We start from the raw sequence: 13,340 nt of genomic DNA on the forward strand, positions 1-13,340 counted from the left end.
TTGTGGCTCACTTGCACGGCTCACATGATGTGCTACCGGAAGCCATTCGACAATATCTCCGGCGTGGCTTGCTTTGCAAGTCCATGCTCTCGAACAGTGCAAATTGCACTGTACGAGAGCAAACTCAGTGGCCGGCTGCCAACGGGACTGGAAAGTACCAGTAGAGAATTAGTAATACCGTGCTGGAACGTGTTGTAAGACTCCCTCGGCAACGGTATCACAGCAGGTGGCGCTTGTTAGCCAGGTTTCTGTAGAGACCGAGCTGGGGCAGCGTACCGGTCGGCTAGCCCGTTGTTGCAATGTCAATGCCTCCTGTCCCTCGTCGCGTCACGTCAGCACCTCATCTGGGTGAAAGCCTTGGCTTTCCCACCAGATACACCCTCTCGAACAGTAGAAATTCGTCGACAAGTTTTAATTTCTATCCAAGATACTTCAGAGATCACCAAGATCCATGTACAGTCCATTGTCAATTCAAACCCCCTCCGCTACAGTTACCTTTCGTAAGTTGGCATCGAAGCCACAATAAATTAGCGCGAACACCATTCGGTAGCCTCCCCCCCCCTAGTAGCTCTTCCACCGTTTGGCAAATTTGATGAAGTCCTTCTCTTGTCCGACGGGCACCAACATGGGGAGCCGCACTGTCAACAATAAGCCATGCCACGCTTCCGACGGGAAGCTGCCCCTCGGTCTCGTGTCCATGCATCAAATTTGCGGCCAGGTGAACCCTCCTCCACCCACTTGACGCCACGGGGTGCTGTACGTGCTACATGCACTCGGTAAGACCTGCCCTCAAATCTCCTGCGAGACCAAACAACATGAGAGAACTTTACTTTGCCCACCACTGCAGCTCAGCATTTCATCTTCGTTATCGTCTCTCATTCTCACTTTTGCTTCCGCCTGCGCAAAAGCCTCATCAAACCTACCAAGACCCCGTCTCGTTCATCTTCACCACACACCGCAATGGTCCAAGTCACCAAGATGCTGCTTGGTCTCGCTGCCATGGTCATGGCCAGCGCCGTGCCCACCAACCTCGCGGAACAAGTGCCCAACTTCGACGTGCCCAACTTCGACTACGGAACGCTGTCCACCGGATCCACGCCCAGTGACGTACTCGCGGCACTCAAGAAGGACGGCATCATCAGCTTCACCAACGTGCCGTCCTACGCCACCGTGCGCCAAGCCTACCTCGACTCCGCCGCCGCGTGCGCCGTGTCCGCGCAGGAGGTCAACGCCGGGTTCTTGCTCCACAAGACGCTCACGGACGGCACGAACCGCTACACCATCAGCACGCCGTCGGGCCAGGAAGCCGACCCCAACGCCACCACCACGGACGTGGCCTGTCCGGGGTACCAGGCCGTCTACAACGAGTTCTCGTCGCTGCTCGAGTATGTCGTGCTCAGCGTGGCCACGACGCTCGACTCCTCCAACTTCACCACGCAGGACGGCTACGGCCAGACCATCTCGAGCCGCAAGCTCATGACGGACGCCGTGCGCCTCGACCACTTCCACGCCTACGAGACGTCTTCTCTGCACGAGCGCAGGCTCGCCAGCGAAGCGTCCGGCACCACCAACGCCAGCACCTCCTCGTCCGAGACCGACTTGACGCTCGAGCTGCACGAGGACGACGGCATGTTCATCGTGTTCGCCACGCCCGCCTTCTACAAGGTCAGCAGCGACGGCAGCAACAGCAAGCTCGAGTCCGTCTCGGCCGGCGGACAGGACGAGTCGGAGTCGGGCCTCATCATCCAGACGCGCGACGGCCAGCGCGTGCGTCCCGTGCTCAAACCCGACCAGGTGACGCTCATGGTGGGCACGGGCTACAACCGCTGGGTGGCCACGTCGGAGCAGCTGCCGGCCGTCATGCACGGCGTGCGTATGCCCGAGGTCGAGACGACGGACACGCAGCGCCTGCTGCGCGCGTGGTTCGGCAAGATGACGCTGCTGCCGTCGTACCAGCGCATGCTCAAGCAGATCGACTTCGACGTGCACGCCAACACGACGACGCACTACGTGCAGCAGGGCTACGAGTCGGACCGTCAGTTGCTGGGCTGTGCTCCTGGCCGTCACTTGGTCGCCTCGGCCGATGCTGAGTGTAACTTCAACGCTTGCACCGCCAAGTCGGGTGGGTCGGCGCCTTCGGAGGGCTGCTCGGTGGTTTGCAACCGCAATCACGCGACTGATGCGGCGGAGTGTGAGGCGGGCTGTGACTGCTCTGCGAGCACACACAGTGCAACGACGTGCTGGATGCTGTGTGTGCTCGACTTGGACTCGTGCGACCTCGACCAGCAGGCTTGCTCTGGCCAGGCCAAGGTCTGTGACTCCACTTCGGCCCCGACGCCCACCACCGCGGCCCCTACTTCGGCTCCGACGCCAACTACGCCAGCGCCCACTTCAGCTCCGACACCTATCACTCCGGCTCCGACCGACGCCCCCACGCCGACCACCCCAGCTCCGGCATCGTCCAACACGGATACCTCGACGACCACCCCAGCTCCGGCGTCGCCCAACACTGATCCCTCGACTCCTTCGACGGACACCACGGCATCTTCGACAACAGCCTCTCCTTCGACAGATACAGCCACCTCTTCGCCCAGCACGACTACAGGCTCGTCGGAAGAGCGTGATTCGTCGGCTAATGCTCCTGAGGCGACGACTGTCCCCGCCACTTCTTCCACCTCGAGCACCGCCGGATCTTCGGACAACAGCACTCCTGCCGCCCACGGCGTGTGCTAGATTGTTTTATATAGCCTGTCATTAATCTCATTCCATTTAATACGTTCACGTTGCTACGAAGGTAATGGTGCTCACTAGCAAAGGCTCGCGTCCCGCATGCTAGTCTCCAGTGTTCCATGTAGTACTTCTGAAGTACTACATCGTAGGCCAAAAAGGCTTACCCGAACTGGCATATTTGAGCGCTCCCAATAGCGTAGAGATCTTCGTTCACCAGCACGCAATTGGATACTACACGTGTCGGCATTTCCCTAAGCTTACACAGTAACTCTTCTGCTGCGCTTCCGTTGCCGTGCCAGCATTACCAAAGTTTATCTACTTCCGGCCCCGTCGACAACCGACAGCTGAGCTGCTCTCGAACGAGCAGTGCAAGCCGACGTCGGAGATATTGTCGAATGGCTTCCGGTAGCACATCATGTGAGCTGTGCAAGTGAGCCACAACAACCTGGTCTATGTTGGAAGGCAACTTGTCCCGGCAAAAAGCACTCTGTGTTGGGTACTCCCTGGCAGGGAGTCCCCTGCTGGATGCTCGCACTGTGGGGCGATGGCCAGTGGGTCTTGGCAACGAGGAAGTAATACATGTCCAGCACCAAGTAGAGACCAAACTGCAACTGCCTGTGCTATCGTCTTCCTCATCCCTTTGCTCCAGTAGTTGCCTTTTTTCGGACCGCCGTCTGCACCTCGGCACAAATTCAAGCTCGTGCGTTGCGACCATACTCTAGCCAACACGCCAGCCCCCCCGCAGATCCGGTATAGTCCTTGTTGTCTCAACAACAGAAATCGTTTCAGGATCGGCGAGCTCCAGCTGAAAACGCAGGAGAACTTCAACTTCTTTTTGATCCATTGCTCCTCCTACAGTCCTCAAGCGAGTGAAAAAGCCACAGCACTCAGATTCCAAGTTGGAAGTACTGAGGACTCTTTGTTAACTCCAACAATCGAGGCAGCATTCTCCAATCAACAATTGCGCGGCTGGGTACTCGACTCATTGCCCGCACGCTTGCAGTCCTGCCCCACATGGCAGATAAACATGCTCGCAAAACCACTGGAGATCATGAGCGCTCGACTTCATCAACCGCCTACAATCCGGCGATCCGTCAGGTTACCTAGCACCCGTCAGCAACAGCAACATCTTTCAATGTCCACTGCTGCTTCATTCGTCAATAAGCCATCGGCCAGCACCATCTCAATCGAATACAAGCCATGCCACGGACGATGCTGCTTGGTCTCGCTGCCATGGTCATGGCCAGCGCCGTGCCCACCAACCTCGCGGAACAAGTGCCCAACTTCGACGTGCCCAACTTCGACTACGAAACGCTGTCCACCGGATCCACGCCCAGTGACGTACTCGCGGCACTCAAGAAGGACGGCATCATCAGCTTCACCAACGTGCCGTCCTACGCCACCGTGCGCCAAGCCTACCTCGACTCCGCCGCCGCGTGCGCCGTGTCCGCGCAGGAGGTCAACGCCGGGTTCCTGCTCCACAAGACGCTCACGGACGGCACGAACCGCTACACCATCAGCACGCCGTCGGGCCAGGAAGCCGACCCCAACGCCACCACCACGGACGTGGCCTGTCCGGGGTACCAGGCCGTCTACAACGAGTTCTCGTCGCTGCTCGAGTATGTCGTGCTCAGCGTGGCCACGACGCTCGACTCCTCCAACTTCACCACGCAGGACGGCTACGGCCAGACCATCTCGAGCCGCAAGCTCATGACGGACGCCGTGCGCCTCGACCACTTCCACGCCTACGAGACGTCTTCTCTGCACGAGCGCAGGCTCGCCAGCGAAGCGTCCGGCACCACCAACGCCAGCACCTCCTCGTCCGAGACCGACTTGACGCTCGAGCTGCACGAGGACGACGGCATGTTCATCGTGTTCGCCACGCCCGCCTTCTACAAGGTCAGCAGCGACGGCAGCAACAGCAAGCTCGAGTCCGTCTCGGCCGGCGGACAGGACGAGTCGGAGTCGGGCCTCATCATCCAGACGCGCGACGGCCAGCGCGTGCGTCCCGTGCTCAAACCCGACCAGGTGACGCTCATGGTGGGCACGGGCTACAACCGCTGGGTGGCCACGTCGGAGCAGCTGCCGGCCGTCATGCACGGCGTGCGTATGCCCGAGGTCGAGACGACGGACACGCAGCGCCTGCTGCGCGCGTGGTTCGGCAAGATGACGCTGCTGCCGTCGTACCAGCGCATGCTCAAGCAGATCGACTTCGACGTGCACGCCAACACGACGACGCACTACGTGCAGCAGGGCTACGAGTCGGACCGTCAGTTGCTGGGCTGCGCTCCTGGCCGTCACTTGGTCGCCTCGGCCGAAGCCGAGTGCAGCTACAAGGAGTGCACGGTGAAAGCTGGTGCGACGGAGCCTGCGGAGGGCTGCAATAATATCTGCAACAATGACGACTATTCCGCTGAGGACTGTAGCTCAACGTGCACGTGCACTACGAGCCCCCACAGCGCCACGGTGTGTTGGTTGCTCTGCGTGAAGGATTTGGACACCTGTGCCGCGTCTGAGCAGTCATGCTCTGGTCAAGAAAAGGTGTGCTCATCATAGACTAACAGGCGTCAATTCAGCTCAAGATCACCATCGTTGTACAGATAAGGAAAATACGTACATGTGCCACACAGCCCCGAATCTTGCCTCACACCTTCGGTGCTTAGTGGAGATGAACCTGGACGCGTATCCGCATTGGAGATGCGTGAAGGCTCAGATGAGCGATCCGTCCCACAAGCATGTCAATTGAACTTGCAGCTTAAATTATGACGTCAGGCTTACACCCGTGAGTGTCTTTCAGCCGTCGAGTTCCGTCGGAGCGAGATCAATTGAGCAGAGGCACTTAGACTGCTATAAGCACAAAATGCAAAGCGACATCAATTTTCAACAGAAATCGTTGCCCAGTTTTGCACCAACTACTCCAGATAGACCCGCTCTCAACGAATCCTTCGCGTCTCCGCTCATATTATTCCCACTGCCTGCAAGTGGAATCGTCACACAGAACAGCGTTAATATCATTCACCACTCCTCATCGCAATTCATCCAGCAAGTAACCAACGTACTCCCACTCGTTCTCGTCGTCGACGATGTCGTATGCCTGCTTGTGTTTGGGCTCAGGCTGTTCGTGCTGGCTCCACTTCGGAGCGGTATCGTGCGTATACCCATAGTCGAAAAACAGCTCCGCACCTACTTCAATCGCTTCTCGAGCAAAAAGCCCAATGCGGTGCTCTCCATTCGAAGCGATGATTTTAACGTCCAGGTTGGCCTCCTCTTTTGCCATATGGTTGGCAAACTTGGCCTTGTTACCTTTCCTCGCCGCATCCACTACATAGTCGCTGTTCACACCGAAAAGGTAACTCACAGACTTGCGATCGTAAATCGCCCCTCGTCGCTCCGCTTCGTCGTCCTTGATGAGCTCGCCAGTGTACTCCAGGACAAACTCGTCCTTGCGGATTGGCTCCAGCGCATACGCACCCCAACCGTGCGTCGCCGAGAAGGCGACGCCTACCTTCTTCTGGATACTGCCTCGCAGCAAATTTACATTCGAACAGATTTTCAGATCGTGGCTGCCTCGGGACTTGAAGTCAGGGTGGAAAGCCATCACTGCTGCGTCGCTGGAGCCGCAACTAAAACAATAATCAGGGTCGCATTCCCGCTCAGCATTCCAGCACGGGCATGCCGAAGTGCGACAGTTCCCAGTAGAACACTTGCAACCTTGGAAACGATTGGGGCAGTCACGAGGACACGAGCAAGTCTTGTGGCACGCAAGCAGCGAGCAATCACATCTATCATCGCATACTCCGTCGTGGTCGCAGGGCTTGTAGCTCACTTTTTTCTCGCGGTCGCTGCTACCCTGTCTTCGGACACGCTTAGCCAACGATCTGTTTGAACCCACTCCGCCGTTATGCCGTCCAGGCTTCCGCCGTCTTTCGATCGACGTTAACGGGTCGTGATCTGCTCCCAAGTTGTCGCCGCTATCTCGTCGCTTCTTTTCTTCCACCAAAAACCTCGAGATTTCGGCGCATGTGCACCTTGGACTCTTGAGCATAGCTGAAATGACGCACGCATTTGGCCCAAACATAGAAGCAAATTTTCGGACTAGCACCAAGTCAACTCGACTACTGAACGGTGCGTAGTCCTCGCTTGGCTCGTTGTCGCCAACAGATAGCCAACACGAGGAACTGCACGGCTGCGTCTTTGACAGCAGCTTTTTTAGCGTGGTCGTGACAGAAGGGAGGTATGAATTGTCCAGGTACTCGGAGTTATCGGCTGCACGCGCAAATTTCTCACGTCGTTTTCTTCGCTTCTCCAGCTCAGCGAGTCGCCCGGTTTCTTGCATTTTCTCTTGAATCTGCAGACTGTTGCTCGCCAACGAACTGATTCGAGTCTGAGCGCGTCTCGACCTGCGGTACCCCGGCTCGGGTTGAGACGCTGATGATTCCTGGTTCTTCTTCTCCTCCGTTTCATCTTCAGAGGATGAGCTCCCTGTCAGCTCGATAACCTCCGCTCGATCTGCACGCGACGATGAGCTCGGGCTGCCTTCTTCAGCACTTAAATCGTTTTCCTCGATTATCATTTCTTGCCTGGCAAGCGCAATGCCTTGTGCTGTTACCATGGGGTAGATCGGGTCCGCACGATGGCTACGCTGGGGATTCTGGATTCCGTGCTCGTCACAGTCGTACAAAAAACAACGACGGCAGAACAGGTCGCGATACCATTCGATGATCCCATCGGAAGTAGAACGGTTCCGTAGGCCGAGTCCCCCCGGGGTTTTCGCGTAGTTTGATTCAAAATCCGATAAAGGCGGTTGTAGCCTGACCGCTAGCGGTTGCGGGCCAGGTGTATCTCGGAGAAACCAACACAGCTGAGCAAGCTTGCGCAGAACCTTGGAAACATTCACTTGTGCAAACGCTTTGCTAGTTTTGGTCGTCGATGACACTGGCTCCGAGTGAATCAAGCCTTTGACTTTCGCAATCCGTCTCGCCGTGCCTCGTTCAGCCTCATAGCGTGTCTTCATTTCGGAATAGTCGATGCGCGGTCTGTCAAACCCTGCTTCGCGTTGAAGTGCCAGATACACTTGCTCAGACGTCCCACATTTCCCCACAATAATTCGCAAGAGATATTCCATAATCTCGTCATCTTTCGCACTGGGGTTCAACACTTTGAGCTCTTCACCCTCTCCAAACACTTTTATCTGGCGCTCTTTGCTCATAGTTGTTTCCGTGTAGAGATCGTTGTCGATGATCATGCGCTTTCCGTCACCCAAGTAAGGTACATACCGCAAAATGGGGTCATTCTCGACAAAATAATTCTTTCGGATGCCAATCATGGTGAAGGATCGACGAACAGCCGTGATGTCGTTGGAGAGGTGAATGACAGTTTCCGGATACACCAAAGATGCCAGTGCTGTCTGACCTCGGTGTACTAAATAGCGAACATCTCCAACCAAATAGTTGTACGGTCGGACCGTGTGTGTAGGATGTTGCAGCACCCTCTTTGCCGTAACGCGCTCGATAGGAGATACACCCAGCCAGGATTGGTGGTCTGTAACAAAACAAACAGAAGTTAGCACACACAGCTGAACTACCGATATCACCGTAGCTTGCAAACGTCAACTGCAATATTGGTAAAGCACTTACTCGAAATTTCAGACCACTGCAAGCGTCTGACAAGGTCGCCACGAAGAACTTGGTGGGCCTTAAGGTACCCAGCCACTTGATTGCGTGTATCCCTCAGGATATGTTTCACTCTGTTTGCGTGGCACTCTTTGATGTACGGTAATTCCTGCTCCACCAGCTCTCGCACTTGACTATCGACTTCTTTTTGGCTCAGCTGCTACAAATACAACACGGCAAGAGTACATATCTCAATAACCTGATCGACCGACTATGAACTCCTGGTCAAATCACAGTGTGTCGACATGTGACTCGCTTACTCACCTCAAGAGCGTAGTTGTCCTCAGTGATGGCAATGCCTTCGTCCACCGCGACAAACTTGCACTTTTCCTTAAGTTTCTCGGTTGGATCGTAATCCCACAGTGGTTTGTCAGATCCTGTAAAGCATCAGCCAAGGTTAACTCTCCAAACGTTTCGTGAGTGAGGAAGTATGACGGCAACAGCCCACGTACCCGCGGAGTACGGAATCGTCGACACAACTTCCAGGATATTCGACTGTGCTTCGGCAAAAACTAGTCGTCGCCATGCAGTTGAATGTATCACTGGGTTCGCAGGCTTTTCTGCAGGTGCCGCAGTGCATTTAGCAGGGGACATGAATGGCGCACTTGATGATAAAAACCCGCTTCGAGAGGGCGGGGCGACAAATGATAGCGACGAGGAAGACTGTGGGGCCTCCTCTTGATTAACTCCCATTCGGGAACGACGGCCACTCCCATTTGTCTTGCGGGCACGAACGGTTCCGTTTGTACCATTTTCACTGGGAGCGTTATGCCCGCCCTTGTGTACTGCCGCCGATGCTCCAGTCGTATGGCGCTTTTTCTGAGCATGGAAAAACGACAGCGCCTGCTCCTGTGCTTGCAGCTCGTCAAAAGACATTTTTTCTGCTATCGACTGCAGCTCGTTAACACCATGGTGGACTGCTCGTGAGGCAACCTGTGCAGCGTCGGGATCTGTGTGACCAGCACCCAAGGACTGTGACGATTTGCGGTTACTCGAATCATTCGACGCATTTGGCCGTTTACTTGTTGTCTGCTTCTTCTTCTTCAGAGATCTTGCCTGTTGCGAAACCGGTTGCTCGACTAACACGACTTCATCCTCCTCGCTCTTTTCACCACTTTTTTCACTCTCGACTTCACTCCCCGCTTCACTCTCTGCTTCATTTGCCACGTTACTCTCCTTTTCACTTTCTTCTTCACTTGAGCTGCTGCTTCGCTTCTTCAAGACTTCACGCCTTTTTGATCTGCTGGGAGTCATGACTGGGGTTCGTTTATTCACCTTTTGCTTCTGTGGCCACTCGCTTAGCGCCGACTTACGAGCAGCTAGGCGTGTACCTTTCTGTTTATGATTTCCACGGACTTCTCTAGAAACTGGAGCCTTCTGCAGTTCGCGATTCTTTTGCACCAAACGCGTATCCGCAGCATGTTGCTTCCGTTGTGCCGATTTTTTCGTAAACTCATCCCATCCGTCATCCTTCTCTTCACTTTCATCGTCCTCGTCGCTTCCATTCCCTCTTTCGTATTTCTTCGGCAGTGTCGACGGCGCCGACTTCCGAGCGTTCTGCGTACGGTACTGCGCCGTCGCCCTCTCCTGCGCCTGCAAGTCACTGAAACTCCGTTTGGCTGTATCATCAGTAGGAGCAACTCGCCCCACCGGAGTCTTCTTTGGGTTTTCACTGGGTTCTTCATCCCTCTGCCTCGGAGCTTTTCTACGGTTTTGAGCCTGAAAACGCGCCATCATCTGCTGCTGAGCCTGCAACTCGTAAAAGTTCATCCCTTCTGTGATCTGCCGCATCTCTCCGTCCGCTCGACGATCATGTCGAGGTCGGTCTGTTGGTGCAGCGTAATCTTTCGTTGCCGCAACTTTATGTTTTTTCGGCGGTGGGGTACGTCGGGGTCGGTTAAGTTGCTCGAGGATTTCTCGCTCTTCGTGCTCGCTGTCGCTCTCCTGGCTGCTCTCACTCCCGCTGGAGACGACACGCTTCCTCCTGCGGCCATTGGCGATCCTCACACCGTGCGAGGAGCGCGCTGGAGGACGCTTTTGGGGCTTAAGTTGTGTCTTCTCCTCTTCACTGCTACTCTGGCGTCTTGGTGGTCGACGCGGCTCTGAGTCGCTAGACGAGGCCTCATCGCTGCTGCTGAGCAACTCGATGACGTCGTGGGCGCCTACAGAGCAGTAGAGAGAGCGTTAGAAGACGCTGAGAGAGTTAGGGAGTTGCGGTTAGCTACTTGCCACTCATTGGGATATTGAGGAATGAGGGTCTTGAGCAACGGAAGGAGATGGGGTACGAGAAAGGTTACGCAACTTAACTCACGTTGAAGTGGGGCGTAACCCACGTTTGGTTGGTTACACCAAGGTACAGTTACAACAACCAAATCTGAAGCTGCAGCACAATTTGTATGGAGCATGCTGTTATTTTGAAAATGAGTGCTCGAGTGCGATCAGAGAAAGTGTTGCCCTAGAGAAGAGCAGTTGTCCCCGACACCGCCGCCAGCGCTCCAATGGATCTGAAGTGGCATATCTTACAGCCACCTTCCACGAAATGCGGCCAGCGGATCCGGCTTCGGAAGCTGAGGCGTGAACGTCGCAATCTCGTTCATGTGGGCCTTTACCTCAGGTGTCAGCTGCTGCACGAACGCAATGGACTTGAGGTTCTCCTCCAGTTGCGACGGACGGCTCGCGCCTACGAGCACAGTCGACACGTTCTCGTTGGAGATGCACCAGGCCGTGGCGAGCTGCGCTAGCGTGCAGCCCACTTCATCCGCGATCGCCTTGAGCTTGTCAGCCTTGGCCACCCCTTCATCGAAAGTGCCGCCGAACACGCTCTTGAAGAAATCCGAGGAAAACCGTGTACCCTCCGTCACGCCGCCACTGTACTTGCCCGTGAGGATGCCGTTCGCCAGCGGAGCCCACGTCGTCAAGCCCAGCTTGTACTTCTTATACAGCGGAGCGAACTCAAACTCAACCTTCGAGCGCTCCATGAGGCTGTACTGCGGCTGTTCCACGATAGGGCGGATGAGGCCGAGGCGGTCGGCGATCTCGCACGCCTCGACGATGTCGGCGGCGTTCCACTCGCTGGTGCCCCAGTAGAAGGCCCAACCCTGCTCAATGATGTGGTTCATGGCGCGCACAGTCTCCTCGATAGGGGTGTAAGTCTCGGGTCGGTGGCAGAAGATGACGTCGACGTAGTCGAGCTGCATGCGTCGAAGCGAGGCCCGAGTTCCTTCGATGAGGTGCTTGCGGCCGATGCCTTGCCCGTTGGGGTTGCACTCCTCGAAGTTGATGCCCATACAAATCTTGGTGGTGACGACAAGGTCCTCACGAGACCAGACGCCGTCGGCGATACCTTTCTGGATGGCGCTGCCCATGATTTCCTCCGACTTGCCATCGCCTCCGTAGACCTCGGCGTTGTCGTAAAAATTGACGCCGTTCTTGAACGCGATCTGCATCATTTCGTACCAGGCGTCGGCCGTCTTTTTCTCATCGAGGAACATCCACATGCCTAGCGCCAACTTGGAAACGAGCAGTCCGGAGTTGCCCAGGAAGCGGTATGTCATCTTGGTAGGCGCCGGCATGGTTGTCTTGAGAAGGAGCTTGGAAACTGGACACGAGGTAGGCTGTTTGGTTGCTGGTAAATCGCAAAATGAGCAACGAGGTGCCCGAGCAGAGGCGGCGAGACCGCGCTCTGACAAGGGGAGTCTGACCAAGTAATCCTAAGTCTGCGTCAGACCAAGTAATCATGGCCACATAATCAATTCCATGTTGGAACTTCCAAACCAATTCATGAGCTTCAAGAGCTTTTTTACACTGCCCCGTAATCGACAAAGCAATGCCGTCAGCAGGTGGCAGACAATTACATAAGTCGGTCTGGTTGGTCGCATCTCGATGCAATTTCTTGGTCGTTAGCCACATGTAGACTACAGTACCTACTTCGACTGTAATGAAACCTCAGCTCGAAAATGGCCACGACTCGATGTGATTTACCAGCATACCCTACCAATACCACTTTTTAAGGCAACCATATCGACGGTCGCGGCAGACGACACACCGTTGCCCGGTTCTTGACATTTGGAAGCCATTCTGGATGTTCCACACCGAGAACTTCACCGGCGAGATGTGGTCAACATGATGTAGATCATGGCGTCAACGTCTACGACGATGCTGAGGCGTACGCTGGCGGTGAGACCAAGGAGATCATGGGCCCTGCCATCCAGCGAGAAATTGCCGGCGGCGTCGGCAATTGGACCCGTGACGACTTGGTCGCACTCTCTTCTTGGGCACTGGTGGATTCATGCATCCTCCAATGGACAAGGCAACCGCAAGCAGCTCATCGAAGAAACCCAGGTCTCGCCACTTTTGATGAAGGTGTGCCAAGACTAGCCTGGTGTAACTCCAACGAGAACGCGTCGTTAGTTTCTTCACACCACCCGATCGGTCATCGTTTCGTCTCGAACCGCTTCATCTCTCTCCAAAGCAGCCTCAGCCGCTCCGCTGCTCTCGCTTCCTTCTGCTTCACTCCCCACATCCACAGATATCTCAATGCACGACGAGCGTCTCCACCAGGTCCGCTCCAGTCTCCACTGAATTCCTCGACTCTTGAACTTCTTCTGGTCATTTAGTCGCCGCAACTGGAGTTGCAGTCGATTTTCCGCCTCTTGCACTTGCGTTGCAGCGCAGTAGAGCGATAGTCCGAGAGTGCAGACGCAGCACCCGTAGGCGAAACCTTTGCAGGGCAGACACGGCCAATGGTCCAGCAGCGCGTCGTTGATGGTGTCCATGGCCTTAGCGAAGTCCTCGCGCGTCATCAACGCCGCCAACCGCTCAGACTCCGGGAACTCGTCGTCGTAACCGGACGCTAACCCGTTGACAAACACTTCCCCCGTTGGCTGCAGCACCGCCAAACGCTCTCGACGTGAAGTACCGGCGGGCATGCTGTTAGCC

General features: G+C 55.7%; 4 protein-coding genes across 4 annotated transcripts; 2 read left to right on the plus strand and 2 right to left on the minus strand.

The window, feature by feature from the left end:
• Positions 1-960: 960 nt before the first annotated feature.
• Positions 961-2,733, plus strand: KRP23_2730 (uncharacterized protein; the record flags this gene model as incomplete). Its single annotated transcript, XM_067887498.1, has 1 exon — positions 961-2,733. The coding sequence occupies one exon, from the start codon at positions 961-963 to the stop codon at positions 2,731-2,733; it is 1,773 nt and encodes a 590-aa protein (XP_067750081.1).
• Positions 2,734-3,930: 1,197 nt separating this feature from the next.
• Positions 3,931-5,286, plus strand: KRP23_2731 (uncharacterized protein; the record flags this gene model as incomplete). The annotated part of the gene is made up of 1 exon (XM_067887499.1): positions 3,931-5,286. The coding sequence occupies one exon, from the start codon at positions 3,931-3,933 to the stop codon at positions 5,284-5,286; it is 1,356 nt and encodes a 451-aa protein (XP_067750082.1).
• A 406-nt stretch (positions 5,287-5,692) lies between these two features.
• Positions 5,693-10,193, minus strand: KRP23_2732 (Histone-lysine N-methyltransferase EZH2; the record flags this gene model as incomplete). Its single annotated transcript, XM_067887500.1, has 6 exons — positions 5,693-5,705; positions 5,790-6,353; positions 6,759-8,271; positions 8,367-8,562; positions 8,667-8,779; positions 8,855-10,193. 6 exons carry the CDS (start codon positions 10,191-10,193, stop codon positions 5,693-5,695), a joined length of 3,738 nt encoding a protein of 1,245 aa, XP_067750083.1.
• Positions 10,194-12,817: 2,624 nt separating this feature from the next.
• KRP23_2733 (uncharacterized protein) lies at positions 12,818-13,330 on the minus strand (the record flags this gene model as incomplete). Its single annotated transcript, XM_067887501.1, has 1 exon — positions 12,818-13,330. The coding sequence occupies one exon, from the start codon at positions 13,328-13,330 to the stop codon at positions 12,818-12,820; it is 513 nt and encodes a 170-aa protein (XP_067750084.1).
• Positions 13,331-13,340: the final 10 nt, after the last annotated feature.

The sequence above is a fragment of the Phytophthora ramorum genome (assembly GCF_020800215.1).
Source record: "Phytophthora ramorum isolate Pr-102 chromosome Unknown Phyram_PR-102_s0002, whole genome shotgun sequence".
Lineage (NCBI taxonomy): Eukaryota > Oomycota > Peronosporomycetes > Peronosporales > Peronosporaceae > Phytophthora > Phytophthora ramorum.